The 20176-nt window shown below is 34.7% G+C and overlaps 1 protein-coding gene across 4 annotated transcripts in view; it reads right to left on the bottom strand.

Annotated features, from left to right (window-relative positions):
- Positions 1–20176, bottom strand: part of ELP4 (elongator acetyltransferase complex subunit 4) — a 170426-nt gene that overhangs the window by 84581 nt on the left and 65669 nt on the right. For all 4 annotated transcript variants that reach the window (XR_015797062.1, XM_088145859.1, XM_088145861.1 and 1 more), the window contains exons 5-7: positions 12115–12254; positions 8226–8310; positions 4567–4755 (exon numbers count right to left, since the gene is read on the bottom strand). Coding sequence is in view for 3 of the 4 variants with exons in the window: in XM_088145859.1 (XP_088001985.1) it covers positions 4567–4755; positions 8226–8310; positions 12115–12254 (414 nt within the window). In the remaining variant the exon portion in view is untranslated. The remainder of the gene's footprint in view (positions 1–4566; positions 4756–8225; positions 8311–12114; positions 12255–20176) is intronic.

Here is a 20176-nt window from a genome sequence, read left to right as displayed (position 1 = left end):
TGACAAAACACAGACCAGATGGGAAACTGGTGGGAAAAAAGATGAAATAGGTTGGAAATCAATTGGAATTTGACAAAAGACAGGACTACTCCCTCTGCTGGCAAGGCCCTCATCAGCTTAAATATTTAAGTAGTGACTAGTTTTCTTTTATTATTTATGAAGCAATCAATAAATAATGTAAACTGTTCCTTTTTCAGTCTGTTCCTGGGTGTTTTCACATTTCTGAACTTGTTTTGTGGAAGAATGTTTAAGAATGAAAAATGATGAAACATTTTTATATCTTAAACTAAACAAAAGAGTGCATGCTAAGTTTTAAAATAAGATGACATTTTAAAAATGATATATAAGGTTAAAAGCCAAAAGGCCACTATAGCGCATGTGACACAATTAGGTTTTAAAGCGTATTGTCCAAAAATCCATCTGAGTCACAAAGGAAACAGTGTACACAGGGCTGTGGGGAAGGGAGCACAGATTTCAAACAGATGCTAACAGAAAGATTAATATAAAAAAAGAACATTGTAAAGCTAATAATTACTGTATTTGTCTTACAACACAAGTTGATACAATATGTTCAAACCAAATGATTTGATAAATATCTACTGCAGGATTTTGAACACTGCATAAGCTCCCAAAACAGAAGGGATCAGTTTTTTCACCCACTGTTTTCATCCGAATCCTGGCTGAAAACAGCTATTCCAGCTTCCAGCTTTCCAGAAGGCTCCATCCCAGGACTCCTTGCCTGCCATTTGGTTTTAATCTCTCAGGACTTTCTTATCGTGGCTCCACTGTGCTGAACTGGCACTTGCTTGAAGAAATGAGTTATTATTAAACTTGTAGGTCAATTGTGGCACTAACAAGTCTTTGGAACCTTTCAGCCAGAGTATACAATTTGATGGTCTAATTAAATATTAATTCTAAGTGTTACATTTTGTGGCTAAGAGCTTTTATTTTCCATCATCAGTCTGGAACAGAAAGAAGTTACAAGCTAATTTACCCCCCTCCCCTTTAAAGCTTAACTATATAGGACACAAAAACACCATTAAAGATGCAGCATTCCCTCTTATTGCATTTCTTATGTAATTAACAGAACTGATCTAAAATAGAGCTAAGCAATTAGGTAGTCAGAAAAAAGCAAATAAAAGATTATGTAAGGTTTTTTTTTTTTAAGTACTGCATAACATGTTTAATTAAAGTTTTATCGAATTCCATTTAAAAGACGTAACACTTTCTGGTGGCTTTTAAAAGTGTATCAACTCACCTTACTTACAAATCCTTGAAATCTAAAAGTTTGAAAAATATTTTCAAATCAAATCTACAGATAAACAAATCCTAATTTGATTCTTTTAAAGACTCACACTCTCCTTTTCTTGTTATCATCTGAATGATCTCAAAACAGGTTTTTTCTACCTTCTGCCTAAGTAATATTAATCTCCATGCCTGAGCTACCTAGCTTAGCAGCCAAAATACTCCATATGCCTGAACAAATGAAAAACTAACCATACTGTGACAAAACATCTAACAATTTAATATTACAATTTTCATCCTTGTTATGCCTTGCATAAACACAATAAATACCCTTACAATTTTCTTATATCTTATTTCAAGCTACATATTTACAATGAATCTAAGAATCATAGGAGTTGGAACATGTCCAATGATTCATCTGTTCAAATCTTCTGTCCAAAAAAGATGCTGCTTGCTCTAAAGCAACTTCCCAAATATTATATTTAAAGGAAGTCTTTAATACCCTTGATTCTATTGTTGGATAAGAATTTAGAAAAGTTTCTTAATACTTAGTCTAATCTTAGTATAATTTTGTATAGTTAAATTGTTTCTTATTTTATCTTTTGTAGATAGAACAAATAATGTCTTGTCCTCATTATGAAAATCTTTCAAGAATTTGAAAACTATCAAAAATTTCTTTTCAATCTTTCTTCTTGAGTCACAGCTCACAATTTGCCATTACTTATTTTGGTTCTTTTAAGATTTTTAAAAAATATTATATCTCTCTTCCAAATCCTTTTTAGCATTCCTTCTAAAATTGGCAGATCTGACCTAACTGTACTCTAGAAAAAAATCTTTCTAGTGCAGAGTAGAAAGGAATACTGTCACCATCTAGGCCACTGAAAATAATGCTGTAGAGTCCTTGGGGTTCTCTAAGCTTGGTTGTTTTCTTGAAGATGTTTCATTACCTGACTAGGTAACATCTTCAGTGCTAAAAGGGAGTGGGGTTTGCTCTTTGTTTATATACAGTAGCTTGCCCAGTCAGTGTTGGAGGGGGTGTTGTTTTTTTCTTGGTAGTTGCTAGATTAGGCTGTTGTTTACTGCTTGATTGTTTGTCTGAGTTGGTAGTTCCTTGATTAGAGTATTGCTTACTGCTTGATGATTTGTCTAGTGTTAATCCTGGTGTTAATCCTTACTTATCTGGGTGTTGATTGTGGGTGAGGTGTTCTGGTCTTTTTATTTCCTTTTTATTGTCTCTTTTGAATGGTGTGTAAATGTTGTTTATCTCTATGTGCCTGTTGATGGCTGACTTGTCTGAATACCAAGCTTCCAGGAATTCCCTTGTGTGTTTCGATTTAGCCTGGTCTAAGAAACTCTCTCTCAGCCCAACTCACCTCACAGGGTTGTTATTGTGGGGAAATAGGAGGAAGGAATATTAGTTATGTTTGCTGCCTTGAGTTAAATTATAAAAATAAGAAAGGCAGGATAAAAAAAGAATCTAAATCTAAAACACATCTGAAGGGTATGTTTAGCAGATCTCATTAAAAAAAAAGTAGACGAAAGAAGAGAAAGTGTTAATAGACAGATGCTACTCTGTTGAAAGAAACACCATACAACCAAATACAATCACTAACGTAATCTGATCTTTGTAGTCTATGTTCCATTTCTGGTTGCAATACTTATTGCTTTTCCATCTGGATTTAGTTTTTAACAAAGTACTTTGTTTAACCAACTTTATAAGTTTCCCTTTCTTTAACAACTAATATTTGATGGTTGATGATTTGGAATATTTCTTAAAACAAGTCTATCAATCCATATAATACATCAATTTTTCTTTATACTGTAAACTACTTAAACTAGAAATTATTAGCCTAAGCTTATAGGAGTAGCAAGTGTGACAATTCTGGATTATGTAAAGTTATATTTGTTTTAGAAATATTGCATTATGTATATTAGCAATATTTTGACTGTTAATGTTAAAAAAAAAAGTTTATAACCCTACGTTTGTTGATTTTATTCAGTTATATCTTAATTATCTGACATGACTGGTAAAGAATTTTCCTGAGAGGTAGGCTACCAAAATAACAAATCTATTACTTTTACAATACAGTACTGTACAAACAGATGCATAGATAAAAGAGGGGAGGGAAAGGAAATTGTTTGTCTTTTAGACAAAGATCTTTTTACATTTCTAATCCACTCACAAATCCCAGCAACAGAGTTGTGAGAAGCTGAGTAGTGAGAATGTGAGCAGCTGCTGTTATTAGAACTAAAAAGTCTGACTAGTGCCTGAGACGGGGAGACCACATGTTCGGCTGTCCTCTCATCTTGCCATCCTCACCAATTAACTATTAACACGGAGGGCTGGACACATGCTCTTGGGGGCTCTTTAACAGGCTTCTTGGAGACTGGAACAACTACACAGCAGGGCTCTGGGAACTGAGTAGTCTGTAATACAGGAAAACCTCAGACGCTTTGCTCCTCCTAATGACAGCTTGCTCTGCAATTTAAACACTCTATTAAGTTATGCCTTAACAGAGAGGAGGTGCTTGAAATTTAACCATTCCTCAAAACTCTTAAGTTTCAGCTGGTGGAACAAATGCATCACAATTATTAAAATAATTATTTTCTACAGTAAAGTCTAGACACATGAAGACAACATACAGGATTATAAAACTAAATTGCCAACATATTGGAGAACATTTTGGAAGCCTAAAACAAAATCAGGATCAAGATATCATTTTTTGACAGAGGGGCATGGTTTTGGAAACAGACATTTTGATTGTTCATTAAGTCCACCCCAAATTGGTAGATCCGCAAATATTAGTGCTCTCTTTAGAAACGATAGTCTTGTGTCTTTTTTTAATTGATAAAAAATAATTCCTAGAGAATAAATTATTAAAGGCACCTCAAATCATAAATGTAGCACCATCTTCCATTTTCCCTATTTCCTTATCCTTGGTAATCCCTTGCACCAGATCCAATGTCATTCTTTAGAATGCCTTTGCTATCTGTAGTGGCTATTTGGAAGTAAGCAGGGAGCTAAGAAAGCAGAAAGTCTCACTGCAGGATGGAGTTACGCTAATAATTCTCTGTATCAAATTCATCATGAGTCACTACAAAGTAGAAGGGAATGCTAAAAAAATGAAGCATAAACAATGCATTTTAATTTGGTTATATGAAATAAAGAGAAACTGAGAATTACCTGCTACTAAAGGAAAACAGCTACAACAAAGTAGGGTATTGAGTCATATCCCCCAGCATGTTCTGATCACTAATAATCCACTGAACTTTTCTTAGTGTATCTAACATGATTAAGTATAGTAGCTGGATTAAACCTACCTGGATCAGATGAGCTGGAATAGTGATGATGCAGGCAGATAATGATGTTCTTAGGAGGCCACGTAGAACATACAGAAATCTAGTGAGGCTATGCATATTTTCAGGATTTTCAGTACAACAGATATCATCACCCCATAATACTGAACCAAGGCTCTGAATTCCTATTCGCAACACATTTCTTTGTTTTTTCTATCAAATATGAAAAAAGAAAAAGGATTTAGTGGAATCTGAAACTTCAAGAAGGAAAAACTAACTCTGGGGTAACCTGTTATTTTATATGCAATGAAGAGAAAGTAATTCCTGAGCTGAGAAACATAAGAGCAAAAAGCAAATCAAAAAACAAAACAAAAACTCTCAGGTGCTTTTTCAGTTGGGCAATTTATTCATTATAATAGTATATGAATAAAAAAAGTTTTGAGAAAAAACAGTTCGTATGCTTTTAGAGGATGCAGATATATATTACAACAAACATTCTTTAACGCATCCTGAATGTGTTAAAAAAATAAAAAATAAAACATTTATGGTGGCGCTTGCAAAGTTCTGTTTCATAAACATTTGAATAAAATGTTTAATTTTAATTTTAAAAATGTGCTTGAAGTGGCTATAAATAATTATATCAATGCATTGGTATAATGAAACAAGGTAAAAACATGGTATTGAACACTACCTTATGATGTGTTTCAGTTAAAAAAAAACAAAAGTGTTCAAAAAAGAAATTGCTTCTGGAAGTTAGTGAATCCAACAATTAGCTTCTAATTGATTAATCAATTATTTTTGTATTTTTTAAAATTATATTTGGTTTTTATTACTTATATTACCTATCTTTGTTTTAGTCTGGGCTGCCTGATTCTGTGGGTTTTAACTCTTTTAATTGTTTTTCTGTTCTTTGGATTTTGTAAGCCACCTTGAGACTTCTGAAGTAGGCGGCCATAACAAATTAATAAATTATATTAAATTAATTAAATCTTTGAAACAGCTAAATATAAACCTTAGTCCAAACAGTTATACTGATCTTCCAGATTAACTGGTGAAGGAAAAAAAAGAGAACTATGAAAAAGTGATTTTTTTAAAAATTAAGAAACATTTTTGACAATTCTTCAGTGAATTTTATATGGTATATAACGTTATTTTTAACAATTAAATATATCTCAGTAATATAAAGCACATACATTTATTTTAAAAAGGCAACCAACTAAAATAATGAAATTACCGACTGATAGCACTAATTTGCTAAAAAAGATCTTCATCACCTTCTGAAACCAGCTTGTTCCTGATCAGATTTTAACTACTATAGATTTCATTTTTCTCTTCATAGTGCTAAAATAGGTTTGTTGTGGAATACTCAGATCATGATTTTAGCTTTACTTTATTGACAGCATTACTGTGTTGAGCACCACTTCATGGAAAGGCATGATAAAAAGTTAATAAATAAAATGGATTTAGTAGAAGAAAAAATATTCCTTATTCCCTCCCAATTTTCATTTGCTCTATCCATCCATCCATCCATCCATCCATCCATCCATCCATCCATCCATCTATCCACAGAGGGAGAGAGAGAGTGTGGCATAAATAAAACATTTCATTTTTATTTCAATAGTTTATATTGATTGTGAACTGCTGCAGGAGAACTGTTATCCTCAAAAGTGAGGTATAAACGTAATAAGCAATAAATAATACATTACAATTCTTTCTAGAGATTATTATGTTTTCTGAAGCTGATCTTCCAATCAAACATGGATAAACACAAAAACATATTGCTGCTGATGCGTTTTAACAGAGATTACATGACACCCAGGCTGTTTGTGTGGGACAATATGACTGTTCAGTCACAAGAAATCTGAAGGTTCTTTAATTCATGTGAATTGGTCTTGTCCTGTTATAGTTTTGTTTTGTTTTCAAATAAATATATACACTAATATAATTTTGGGAAGAAATATAATTAAGGATTTCAGTGTAATGTTGAATTATATTCCTAAAACATGGAATTTTCCATCTCATAATGAGCTTTGGCTCTATTGAGTCTGCGGTATGGCAAAGAGGATAATCCTATGGAAGTGGAAAGAAAGTCACTCTCTTGAGTTTAAGGATCCAGGATATGAGCGTTATCTATTTTTAAAGTTTTTTTCTTCTAAAAATAAAGCTGACACAGTACATTGATACATGGTTTAGATTTAATGATAAGCTTAACAACTGAATTAACTGAAGTATAAGTATTTATAATTATATAGATATTTTGTTCTTAATTAGATGGGTTGGTTATGTTTAGTTCATTTAATAATTATAATATTTTTTCTCTGTTCTGAATAATCACTATTTGATGAAGGTCCTTTCCTTTTGCACTTCACCATTTTAATACATAACATTTCAAAAAATCACTGCTTAATCATTAGCTTGGGTATTGCCTACCACTTAAATATGGAGTAACAATGCTCAGATATCTCACTTCTCCACAAATCCAAGGTATGATTGGTGTAGGGTAGAAACAGCCTAAGAGGAGCTTTAGTTTTTCAACTGTTTTGCCTGTCTCAATATCCTTAAACCAAGAGGAGGTACAATGGCTACATAATAGCTCCAAGCCTGTTCCTCTTTAAATTTCAGGAAGGCTTTTAGTCATAAGTGATTCTGTTCTCACTGTATTGTTTTAACTTGTTAGTACTCTGGCTTTATTTTATTTTGAATCTGCTGCTTTGCTGCTATTTGTAGCATCTCCCTGTTCTTTTATAATATCATCATTTTGGTCTTAGATGTCTTTAAATGTTTTCAATAAATGAATACTCATTTGATATAATGAATACTGTCCTCTCTTTTGCTTAAAAAATTCACAGAGTGACCTGTTCTTCTTATCTAAAAATGGTTTGATCCACTTGTGATATCTAATAAAAATAATAATATAGAGAGAAGGCGTACTTAACTACTATTTTTATCTCTTTTGCAGTGTCTAGGGGAAACAAACAAACCTACCTCTTTTCCAGGAACAGGTTATTTGCTATCTGCTCTCAGGATTTTCTTGTCACTTTGGCACAGTTGCTTCTAATACTCTATGAATTTCTGCTTCCAAAGGACCTGTCATCATATTGGAGGAACAGCTCAACATACTGTACTAGGAGAACTGTTATGACATGCCTGTTGCTATGGCAACCAAAGCAGAGGTGCCTGTCAGGGACCAATTTACTTATCCAGAAGGGCACTGCTACTTCTAAAGGGAAAACATGCTTACCCATAAAGCTCTGAATAAGCTGAGAACTAAATTAAGCAGGAAAATTCTGCTTGACAAACATAAAAATAAATAAATAAAACCAGAGACAGAATGTGGAATAATTTTAAATGTATAATTATAAGGAGAAGTTGATCAGAGGTTCAACGGCTAAGAGTTTTGCATTACTGTATTTATTTTGGAGAGAATGAGATATTAAAGTTAACCCTTGATGCACTAAACTCTGTTATTTTTTTTTCAGGTACACACACACACACAAATAAATATGAAAAAGTATCATAAATAACGAATGAGCATCTCATAAGTTGCCTTCTAAAAACAGTTATACTGAAACTATTATCAATGCTTGGAATCAATCTTATTTACTGCTGAATCATCCATTCAAACATTATAAAAACACGCATCTTACTGTATATGCTTGTAAATAATTGAAGTTACTTAATACCTGAAAAGTGGACCCATTGTATCCTTGTTGATAAATGACTTTCTGAATAGAATGAAGGAGTTTGGTGTAACCACATGTCTTATTACTAAAGAGAGAATCAGAATATTTTATTTAATATATTTTTATATTAGCTGAAACATTAAAATATTCAACTTTACAAATGCAAGAGATAAGAAATAAATGTCTTTAAACAAGTTAGTTAATAAATGCTCAATGTGGTTGCATATAAAACAACTATTCTCAAACTAGCTCAATAAGACCTTAGTTCCTACATTTCCAGCACTTTAGTTCACCAATGGGCCATGGACAGCTACTTCAATGAACCAAGTGAATCCTTGTCATTATTAGCCTGAATAGGCCAATCTGTATCTACTTGACCTAGAAGACAGATGAATACCCTGTAGTCCATGTGCCTACCCCAGCCTCATCTTTGCAACTCCCACAGCATTTCCAAGTTTCGGTGAAGTTATCACTGTAGCCCCTGGATGGCTACATATTGTGCACCTGCTATGTCTGAGGAAGTGCTATCCCTTTCAGAGATAAAGATGGAAGGTCTGGAGGGGATTTCAAAACTCACAGGGTTGAACCAAAGTCTCTTCTTCCCCATCCTTTAGACACTGGGACAGAAATTCAACAGCATCAGTTGGTCAACCCAGGTCAGAGATGTATAATTGGGTACTGTCAACATACTGATGATATTTTATCCCATGGACACTTATTTATTTATTCAATTTATAAGGCTGTCCACTCACTAGGCAGCTCTGGACATTTATATTAATTACTTGGGGTTATACAGATTAATTTCAATATGAATCTGGTTTAGGCCCAAAGCCTAAACACAAATTGTGTTTTGTACTCATTCAAGGTGCTTTTCTCCAATTTTTGAGAATTTCCCAACCTCCAGTAAAGCTGTAAAAATTACAGTGTAGCTTATTGAGCATGGTAGGTAAATTATGTTTATCCTTAATCATTAAGTTAAGGATAAAAATAAATAATAAATAGCTTGGAAAATATTCATTGCTTTTGCACACATCTAAATCTGAATCCAGCTTTATATATTAAGTGCTAACTAAAAAGATGAAATTTTGTCTATTATTCTGTGAAAAGTGAAAGATTACACAAAGCAGTTATGTTAATATTTCCTAGTTAAATGTCCCATGTATAATTTAATGTGTGAAACACATAAGATTCTAGATGATATGTTTACTGTTGCAAAAATTTTTAAGGCAGATATAGCAAACAGATAATATTCACAGCAAGGATATGCTATGTTATGTTATGTTATGTTATGTTATGTTATGTTATGCTATGCTATGCTATGCTATGCTATGCTATGCTATGCTATGCTATGCTATATTATATTATATTCACAAATAATATATTCACAATGTATGTCCAATGTTATTAGAAGTCTTTTCATACAATTTTGTTAAAGGATGTTTTAATTCTGCTAGTTTGTTTAAATAGTAAATTTTCTTCTTTAGGAATATAGCAGGAATATATTGATGAAGCAGGAGTGTGTAAGAAGACAACATTAGTTACAACAAAGGCTCTGGCTTCTCTATCAATAGTTTCTAGACATTTATCAAAGGGAAGGTTATCAAAATGCATGACAGATGGGACTGTTATCAGGACAGAGGTTAGAGCAGTTTTAGCAATACAGTATTTACCATATTTATCCATATTCTACGCACATCTATGCTCATTCACAATTCTAAATGTTCCCCTCCCTCTCCCCTAAGGTGGTATATAAGTAAATAAAATATTATTCCTTGGATATCCTCTCTGACATAATACTAAAATACCTTATATAGAATAACAGGAAAATCTGCTGGGCAACTATAAAGAATTATCAGTTATTATATAAGTTACAGATTTATTTATGTTAGCTCAAAGTAAATTATGCAAAGCAAACTATGACAAACCTCCAATTAATCTGTTTATAAATAATAAAGCAACTATATATTATGTCATGGGGCTTTCTGTACAATTTCAGGTACTGAAGTTTCCACAACTGAGACAGCAAATTGCTTTGAAAAATTGATACATATTTGGAGCATAAGCAGGAACTCCAAAGAAAATTAAGGTTGTGCATACAGCTCTGTCACATGAAGAAAAACAGTTCTTCTGGATGGTGAAGTATAAAACTGCACAATATTTTTCAATTATAACTTAGATAACAACAGCTCTCCTGAGTAATTTTGCCTACTTTACACAAATAATCTGCTTCTATCTGATGTGATGCTAATCTTTTAATATGCAAGTGTATACAGAAATACACCTTATGCCTAGATACTTTGATATGTTCTGGAGAAACATTAATACATTCTAATGATAAATTTCATTTAGTCTCTGTAATTTTTTCAACTCTTACTTTTCATTTCATCTATTTATCTTTTTTACTCCATTTACACGTGGTCCTTGGTAATGGTGCCTTGTTCAGCAACAGTTTGAACTTGTGACAATGCTGAACGAGTGGCACTTATGACTGGTCGTTGGAGTTCTGGCCATCGCAGCATCTCCGGAGTCATGTGATTGCAATCCGGGCACTTGGTGCCTGCTCGTGATTAAGATGTTGCAGCATCCTGTGGTCACATGGTTGCCATTTGCAACCTTCTTTGCTGGCTTCTGACAGGCAAAGTCAATGGGGAACCCAGCAGGGGTTTGCAAATGATGACCACATGACATCCTTGCTTAATGACCCATGGTGATTTGCTTAATGATGGCAACTGGAATTGCTGTCACGACCATTTTGCTTAACAATGGCAATTCTGGCCCAAATGTGGTTGTTAACTGAGGACTACCTCTATAAGACATGGAACCGGTATGATAAATAGATAAATAAATCCAATAGTAGATAAGCTTTCTAAGATATTTACTAGATCATATCTAGTAAACATGTAAGTTTGTTCATTTATACTAATGTATGATTAAGGGACTCTGACTAGGTTCCCTTCTCAAGGATGAAATTGGAAAATTTGAGGGAAATGAAAAACAGGCGTTAACAAGGGATTTAACAGGAATAGCTCAAAAATGACAAATATCAACAGCATCCCATGAAAAGCCTGTCCTGACCCCATCATACAGACAGCTAAAGAGAAGGAGGAGCTGCCAAAAATCAGGTGGTGGCAACTTGATTTTTTAATGGCTAAGATTGCCGAGATGAAAAGAGCACAGAGGACACACCTCTGTGTTGTCTATGAATGCATCTTTTCCCTCACATCTGAATAGTTCTAATTCCATTAATTCAAAACAATTCATCCCCAACCAAAAATGCAGCACTTGAGGTAGTTTGGGGAAAGCAGATTCTGCCTTCTCCACCAGAACTATATATTCTTCTTGCAGAACAAGGGTCTCTGCTATAATCAACTCCTCTTTTCCTCCACATAAATCCCACTCTTTCCTTCCTTTTCATATATCATACCTATCTATTGACAGTGGGTGGTATATGGAAGAACCTCATATTAAAGTGTCTCTGACAATCGTAACAGTAACTATAATTAGACTCTGTAGGCATTATATTAATAGGGTTTTCCTAATCTTTGATTTGTTGTCTAACAAGTGAGTCAACTCTTTAAAGTAAGCTATAGCAGATATTACAGTTGGCTAGTTAGGACAGTCAACTGTATTAGCATCTTGTGGGCACACAGAGAAGTTTCAGGTGAGGTCCAAGAGCAGCTACTCGATAAATTAACAAGGTTGTATGTTTTCCAACCCAGGCTTTTTGCAATTAAGAGGTGAACTCAAAACACAGTGAAAATAGTGGCAAACACAGCAGAATGTTTTACTGGTGTTCTTGACCAGTCAACTACTGAAAGTAAAATGAATTCTACAAAAATTTGTATCTTTACAATTAGTCTTTTTCTCTGCCCAAGCTTTGTGAACTCACCATGACTTTCCATCAAGATCCAAAGCTGTTTCTTCAAGAATGAAAAAACCATCCCACTTAACATTCTGGATTAGTTCTGGAGCCATTGTTTTAGATAAATCAAAGTAGTGTCCAAATTTTGAAAAGGCTGTATGGGTTACCTGTGAAAACATACAATGAATTTATTATTCTCTGAATAATAGTATATAATATACAAATTGTCAATGAATTTAAAGGCCAAGGTGTTTAGTAGCATCTGATTATTAGTGTTCATCATGAATCAGGGTAACCAAAGCTACTGCTGAAATTTGATGCCAAACCTGTTTCATTCAAGATTCTCCATAGCTAAGACATTTCAAAACTCCTGAGGACACTTCCAAGAATGTAACATTTGTTACTGGTCAATGACGATCTAATACAGTAGGCTTAAAGAGAAGGCTTTACCATAGCCATCTTAATGTACTTTTCTGTAATGAAATATTTACACATTCAAGACCTACATCAGACCTGTCTTCTTTTATAAGCCCAGATAAGCAAAAGGTTGAGAAGAAAAAGAATTGTGCACACACACACACACACTAATTCACAAAACTAGATTTAGGGCCTAGCTAGCTGAGCAATCACCTCTTTCCCATTGTCTCCCAGTTAATAAGACTAGACAGAATAGGCATGCTGTAGGTTCTATCTTTAAAACTGTTGCTGCCCTTAGGAATAATACCCATCTGTAAGTTCAAGTAGCCCCAACCCTGCTGTATGGATCTTGAAGACCTGGCTCTTTCCCTACAAGAATAAGAGTCTTATAAACAAATTATATGAATGTGTTGGCTATGGGGGTCCCAGGGTTACCACCTTCTTTTATTCCATTATTTTACTGGATGTGTTTTTAATTTGTATGTGGCCCAGAGTTGTTATGAATTGAGCAGACTTATAAATTTGATTTATAAATAAATATTTTATTTTAATTCTTAACTAACTCATAATGTTCAAATGAGACACAATACGAGCAATTTTATCTCCCAACTACCTAGCAAAACTAATACCGTAAGCTATTTATTCCTCTTCAATCATACATAGTAACTGAAGGATCTCCAGTAACAGTGAACTAGAATCTCCTCAACAATCTCCCCTCGTTGAGGAAGGTTTTTCCCAGTTTTCAGATGTACATGTCTATTACTATAGGATAACATCATAAAGCTGTTAATATATTGCTAAAATCACATCAACCCTGGTTCAGTGGACAGCATACAGTTCACTTTTCTCAACACATGCACTTTGCTGTCAGCTTGACAGAAACAATTACCCATTTAAAAGAGTAAGAATCTTCCATATAGAAGAGTAAGAATTCTCAGTGCTTCAACAAAACTGGTACACATTGAGGCCAGGATTCATACTCTCAAATATGTAATTGCTGTTGACAATATTAAAAACAACAACTATGTGACTGATACTGACAATGGTTCTTAGTCAAGTCTTGGTATCTTTATACACAACTTCGAGTACTAAATATATTATTTATGGGCTACAGCTTATGTTATCCGAACAAAGTTCCCTTTGCACAATGGGATTTCTCTCTGTTCTTCTCCACCTGCATCTGTTCTAGAGTAAAAAAAAAAAAAAAGGGCTTGCCTAGGTGGCTGCAGAAAGAAGGAATTGATTGTCTTAATGGTGTCTTATCTACATATGTTATTTAAAGCATTATACTGCTCTTTGGCCAAACAGGTTTTTACAATGACTTCTCTCAGCCCTAGGAAGGAGGCAAAGCAAACCACTTCTGAAAAACCTTGTCAAGAAAACTGCAGGGACTTGTCCAGGCAGACTCTGAGAATCAGACATGACTGTATGGATAGGGGGGAAAAAAAGCTAGATATTTGTTTTTTAAAAAAGCACAAGTTCAAAATACTCAACTAAAAGAAATGGGATAAAAAAGAAAAAGGAATGGGAAGGAAGAGGAAAGCAAGCAAATCCAGGAATAAATTCTTAAAATAGTAGCAGTTAAACAAATCAAAGGAAAAAGAGTTTGAAGAAACTAGTCTTTCAGAGAAACTGATGGGAAGACTCTCCCTCTGACACAATCTACTGGAATGTAGCAGACTTTTAAAAGAGGTTGATTGTTCTCAGTATAATAGGGGATATGAATTCTCATAACTGGATTAACACTGCACTTTTTCTTTGTAATATATTCTATTTTAATTTGTAAAATGAATTGCAAAATAATTCATGTTATGAATAATATTCAGATTTCTTCTTTAAAAATTAGTGAGATATCTAATAGAAGAGATACATTAATTAAATTTCTAAGAAACTTCCACTATACAATTTGTATTCTTGTACTACTTTTTTTCAAACAAATGGGAACAATGATGGCTATTATCTTACACACTTACCTGAAATAAATCTCAGTTAAATAGGAATTACTTCTAAATAGGCATTCATATGATTATAATTTTTTTAAAAGTTTGATATTGTGCAGAATAATAATACACAATTTGTTTATTTGTTTATTTATTAAATTTGTATAGCCACCCATCTCACCAGAATTGACTCTGGGCGGTGCACCACAATCAAATAAAAACAGAATACAATCATTATAAAAATATAAAACAATAATTTATAACCTTTATAAATGTAGCTATCTTTTTCCTTTAAATTCCAAGGGTTGGGGGTGAGGGCAGGGAGCGTACTGTTTGATGTAGTTTATTATTGCCTGTTTGGCAGATGTCTTTTAATTCTTCCCTCCCTTTGTGTGTGTTTGTGTGGGCACTCATTCATATATAAAGAACTGCTATGTAGAACACCAAATATTTGTATATTTAATTTTAGAAATCCTGTTTCTTAAAATCCTATTTGTTATGGATTTTAAAAAGTAGCAAACAAAAATGGAAAATTATCTTTTTTAAAATAAAACTTGACTGAAGCTAATTAGGCTTAATTAAGAGAACATAAAACTTAGTAATTTTTAAAAAAGAAACAAATAATAAAATGATTTTCAAATTTACTAGCTGTACTATATGACAAAATATTAGATATTAAGAATCATTTGAAGATGATCGGTGTTTTCTAATGTTTAGCTATTACAGTAAATGGGGTAATATTATAGAACAATTCTTAATACAAAACTAAACTACAAAACCAAATATGTGCATTCTGAAAAAATAATTCACAAGTTCCAATTTATTTAGTTTTCGAGTTCTCAAAGCAATTTAAACAAGGGCTGTTCTTTGCCCTATAATCTATCCTTTATCCGGATTACTGATAGAATGTTTTTACTGCAATCTCTGCCAGAGCTCATCTTTTTATTGTATAAGCCCAAACCCCCTTAATGTTTTAGAAAGGCCTTGACTAACTGAACTTTGATCTGATGTCTTCATTGAGAAAAGCTCCAGGTTGCCCATTTCAGATGCAAATCCTTACTGAGGCCCAAGAGAATTTAGTAAGGACAGCAAAAAAGAAGAAACAAGAATTTTCCAGGATCCTCTTTGAGAATCCTGGGGAACACTGGTGTCCCTAATCCATACAATTGCATGGATTAAGGTAGGTGATAACCTTTTTTGATTTTAAAGAATGAGCACAGTGCCTACAAACTGCATGGAGACCTAGGATTTGGCTGCAGTAAAACACTAGGTAATAAAAGCCTGCCTATGTCAGAAGCCTGTGAATAGACCTCAATGTACCCACATTCCCAGGACTAGTGGGGAAGCTTGCAAAAAGCCCACCTGAATCAAGTAAGCATGAATAATCTGTCTTAGCAGCAGCATGATCACAGAGTCTGCAAAAAAGGAAGAAAGTACATTTCTCTTAAGTATGAGATAATAAATGTATTTTAAGAGAAAAATATACTTCTTATAAGTTACCATGCACAAGAAATAAACTAAATTATCATGGAACAGAATCTGGCTTTCTGCTATTAATGTTTCTGATTGCAATACTAATGTGCTAGAAATACTCAGATTTAGGATGAATCAAGGCATAAAATTGATTTCATGCTGTGATAGTTTATATATTGCCCTAAGAATACAAGAGGTTCATTCATTAAAAGAGGAAGAATAAAAGAGATAAAGAGGCACGTGAAAACTGCATTTGTTATAAACATTAATCTTCTAAACTTGAATTTAAAATGTTTAGCCAATTACAGAAAATAGCTAAACTATCATCCAAACTGTTGGACTCTGTAGCTCAAACTGTGCATCTGGAACATAAGAGTTGTTAAATTGCAACTAAGAAATCCTGTTTAAAGCTTTAAGGGTTTCAAGGCAGAAAGAGATGATAAAATTACTAGGAGAAATTTCTTCACCAATACCTTCCCTCATCTCTATATGTCACATGCTACTTAAATGTCCGAAATAGCATGTTAGGGAAGAAGTTCCAGCCAGTTCTCTCAAACAATAAAGATATTTAAAACCTTTCAAATGTTTTATCAGAGACAGTTATACATGAATGTGGCAGTGATGTTGATGATTTAATGATTTTTAACTAGGCAGAAAATGAATATGAGTGCAACTATAATTAACAAATATTGATGGCTAGATGGTATTAGGATGATGCAGTAGTGCCCCTCTGTCACTAGAGATGAACAATAAAAACAGGGTGGTAGAAGTCCTGACTGTGCCCAGCTGATCAAACTGGGGAGTTTCATTGGTAGAGCACAAAGCTTCTATTTAGATGGCTCAGTCCTGGCATGCCGGCAGTGACAGCCTTGAGGCTTATGTAATCCATTCTCTTCCTCCAGCTGCTGTCAACATGGTTGTGGTGGAGAAAATAGATGTAGCAAATAAAATGGAGGCACCCCCTCCTCCTTGTCTTTTGGACATGGCCATGGTCAAACCCAACTCCTCTCTTTGCCTAATCCTGTCAGATCCAAATTGACCCTCCCTGCCTCCAGACAAAGGCCGCTGCAGTCCCAGCTAAACCAAAGAACTGAAGCCTTGTTCACTGGCCAAGGGCAATGCTAATAAAGGAACTGCAATATACTAACCAAGTGAAAACTGCTACATTCCATTCCATTCCGAATCGAATCGGGGACACTTGGCTGATTACCTCAGAGTTCCATCTCCTCAATAAGGGATTTCCTCAGCTCTGCTGCTGCTCCTGAAAGTGTGGTTTTGCCTAACAAAAGAAATAGCCCCAGGCAGGAAGGACCTATCTAAGTTTTCCTCAAATTCCCAAATCACTTCCCTGGGATTTCCCACCCTGTAGCCCTCAACTTCTATAAAATGTTTGCTTTCCCATTGTTCCTTTTTCTTATAAAGTGGGACCCAAGTTCATTGAATAAATGGTTGATTATTTCTACTCAGTGTTGTGCTCTGTTCATAATTTTCCATAACAATGGTGATGGTAGAAGAAATAAGGAATTATATAAGTCTACCATGCTAAATGAGCATGAAACTGAGCAAACTCAGGGAGGCAGTGAAGGACAGGAAGGCCTGGCACAATATGGTTCATGGGGTCACGAAGAGTCGGACACAACTTAACGACTGAACAACAACAAAACAACAACCATGCTAAAAATGCTGGCTAATTTTCATCCATAATTTTCTGTGCCCTTCCAGGTATCAGCTGGCAAAATTGGGGATGAGGTGGTATATTTACTGCTTCATTCCACCCAGGATTGCTGTTTAAACAAACAACAGTGATGGTTATTTTTACTAAATGATTGGTGCAGTTTATGATGAGAATATTTCAGCAGATGCACCCTGATATTTATCAAATTTCTATGGCTGCTCATCTCACAAAAAAGTGACTCTGGGCAGCATACAACACTTAATTAAAAAACCAATAAATATATAAAAACATTCATTTAAAAAAAACTATAAAAAAGCATAACAAGAGAGGATGATGTTGGCTGCAGTAAGGGAGCCATCACAAGATATGCTTAGTTAATACTGTATGGGTATATCTAGTATATAATGGGTACATGGGTATACTTAGTATTCAAGTAGGGGCACAAATGGGAATATATTGAATGGGAATGGCTTTAGTGTGAACCCTTTTGAGGCATCTATCTATCTATCTATCTATCTATCTATCTATCTATCTATCTATCTATCTATCTCAACAATTTAGAGATAGAATGCTGTTCCAGAGGGCCACAACAGAGATGACATGTCTCCTGAGTCATGCTATATCTGGAAGAAATAGTATGCTCCAAGTCCCTTCTGTGAAGCAGTATCCATTAGATGATACCACTTCACAGAAAGGACTCAGAGCATGCCATTGCTCCCAGATATAGTGTAATGAACAGGCACAATCAGAGATAGTCCTTCAAAGTCCTGGCCCTGTGCCATGTTGGGCTTTATAGATGAATTGTACCAGAAACTTACTGGAAGCCAGTACAGCTCATAAAGCAATGAAGTTATATAGATGTACTGTAGTGTGTTCAGAACTGCCCAAGGGCAGCTCCACATAGGATGTATTGCACACATCCAAACAGGAGGTAACTAATCTGTAAGTGACCATGAACAGAGCCTCCCAATCTAAGAATGTGAACAATTGGTACAAAAGATGGATTTGTGCAAAGGTTCTCTTAGCCATAGCTGCCACTTGCTCTTCAAGCAGGAATCCTGAGTCCAAAAGGATCCCTCAAATGCACACCAATTCTATCTGGGGTAGTACTACTCCATTCAAAGTCAAAGTGGAAAATCTCTAGATCCTGGGAAGCCAAATCCCTCTGCCACTCATGTCTTGCTAAGGTTGAGCTAAAGGCTGTTTGTCCACATTCAGATCCCACTGTCTCTAAACAGTGGGGAAGAACCTTGACAGCATTACTTGGTTGGCCAGGTAGAGAAGTATAATTGGGTATCATCAGCATACTAATGATATTTTATCCTATGTTGAAAGATGATCTTGCTCAGCTGTATAATGTAGATGTTGAACACCAAGTGTGAAGAGAGTAGAGCCCTGAGGCACCATTCAGAGTAGCGGTCTAGGGCTAGATCTCTTCCCCCACAAACAATATCTGGAACCAGCCTCAAAGGAGGGAAAAGAACCCCTGAAGAACAGTACTGCCCACTCCCAAGCTCCTAAGTCAGTCCAGAAAGACCCCATGGTTTATGGTATCAAACGCCACTGAGAGATCAAGGAAACCAGGATGGATGTGCCACTCCATCCTGAGTCTGCCAAAGGATATTAACAAGTGCAACCAATGCTGTCTCAGAGCTATAATCAGGTTGGAAATCCTACTGAAAAGGATCCACATAATCTGTTTCCTCCAAGGTTCTTTGGAGCTGAAGGTTGAGCACCTTTTCAACAACTTCCCTAAAAAGGACAAACCACAACCTCTTTAAGAGCTGGGGGAATTGCCCCTTCCCTCAAAGAAGCAGTTACCACTGCAGTACCTCTAAGCAAGGATAATTACATTGATTATTTATGATTGTTTTATTATATATTTTAAAAATGCTAACCATACTGGGTGTTATTCTCTATTGGAGCAATGACAGGATTGGCCCTGCAAAATAGCCTTTGAACTTTGCTCAACAACCAGGACAGAAGGTGCAGGGGAAGGTGATGCTGCTTCAACCAAATGTAGTAGAAGATGGTGACAGGAAGCTAGACACTAATAAAAAAGACCCTGTGAAATACCTGCAAAACATACATACATACATACGTGTGTGTGTGTGTGTGCACGCCAAAGAAAGACCAAAGAAAAGAAAATCACATAATATACACTGATTTGAATTGTCCCTACCTTAATTTTTCCAACTATCATTGAATCCAAATTTGTGACCTTGAAGCGTTTGGGGCAAATTAAAATAATGCTCCAATTACTTCACTTAGCATTATATTTTGCCATAGTCTAAAATATGAAATAATAATGTTGGCTGCTCTTTATGGATCTGAAAAACAGTATATAATTTAGATTTATTAAATACGGATGTAAACCAGGATAGCAAGAACAACTATAAACACAGGAATAGATACTAGATGTACATCACTTTTATTTACACATATTTACATTGGTATGCAACTTTGTAACTAATAGATCATTACCCGTGAGAATCTCACTGATCTTTGGGAGCAATGAGTGCTATGGAAAAGAGGATTTTAAAAAGCTCTTGCATGAAGTTTTTTAGATTCTGGCTGAACAAGG

This window comes from Python bivittatus, unplaced genomic scaffold, assembly GCF_059951505.1.
Source record: "Python bivittatus isolate LINGU-HERP-01145 unplaced genomic scaffold, Pbiv_v1 ctg000480_np1212, whole genome shotgun sequence".
Classification (NCBI taxonomy): Eukaryota; Metazoa; Chordata; class Lepidosauria; order Squamata; family Pythonidae; genus Python; species Python bivittatus.
The sequence above is the reverse complement of the archived record's forward strand: the minus strand, read 5'-3'. Positions and strand labels throughout refer to the sequence as shown.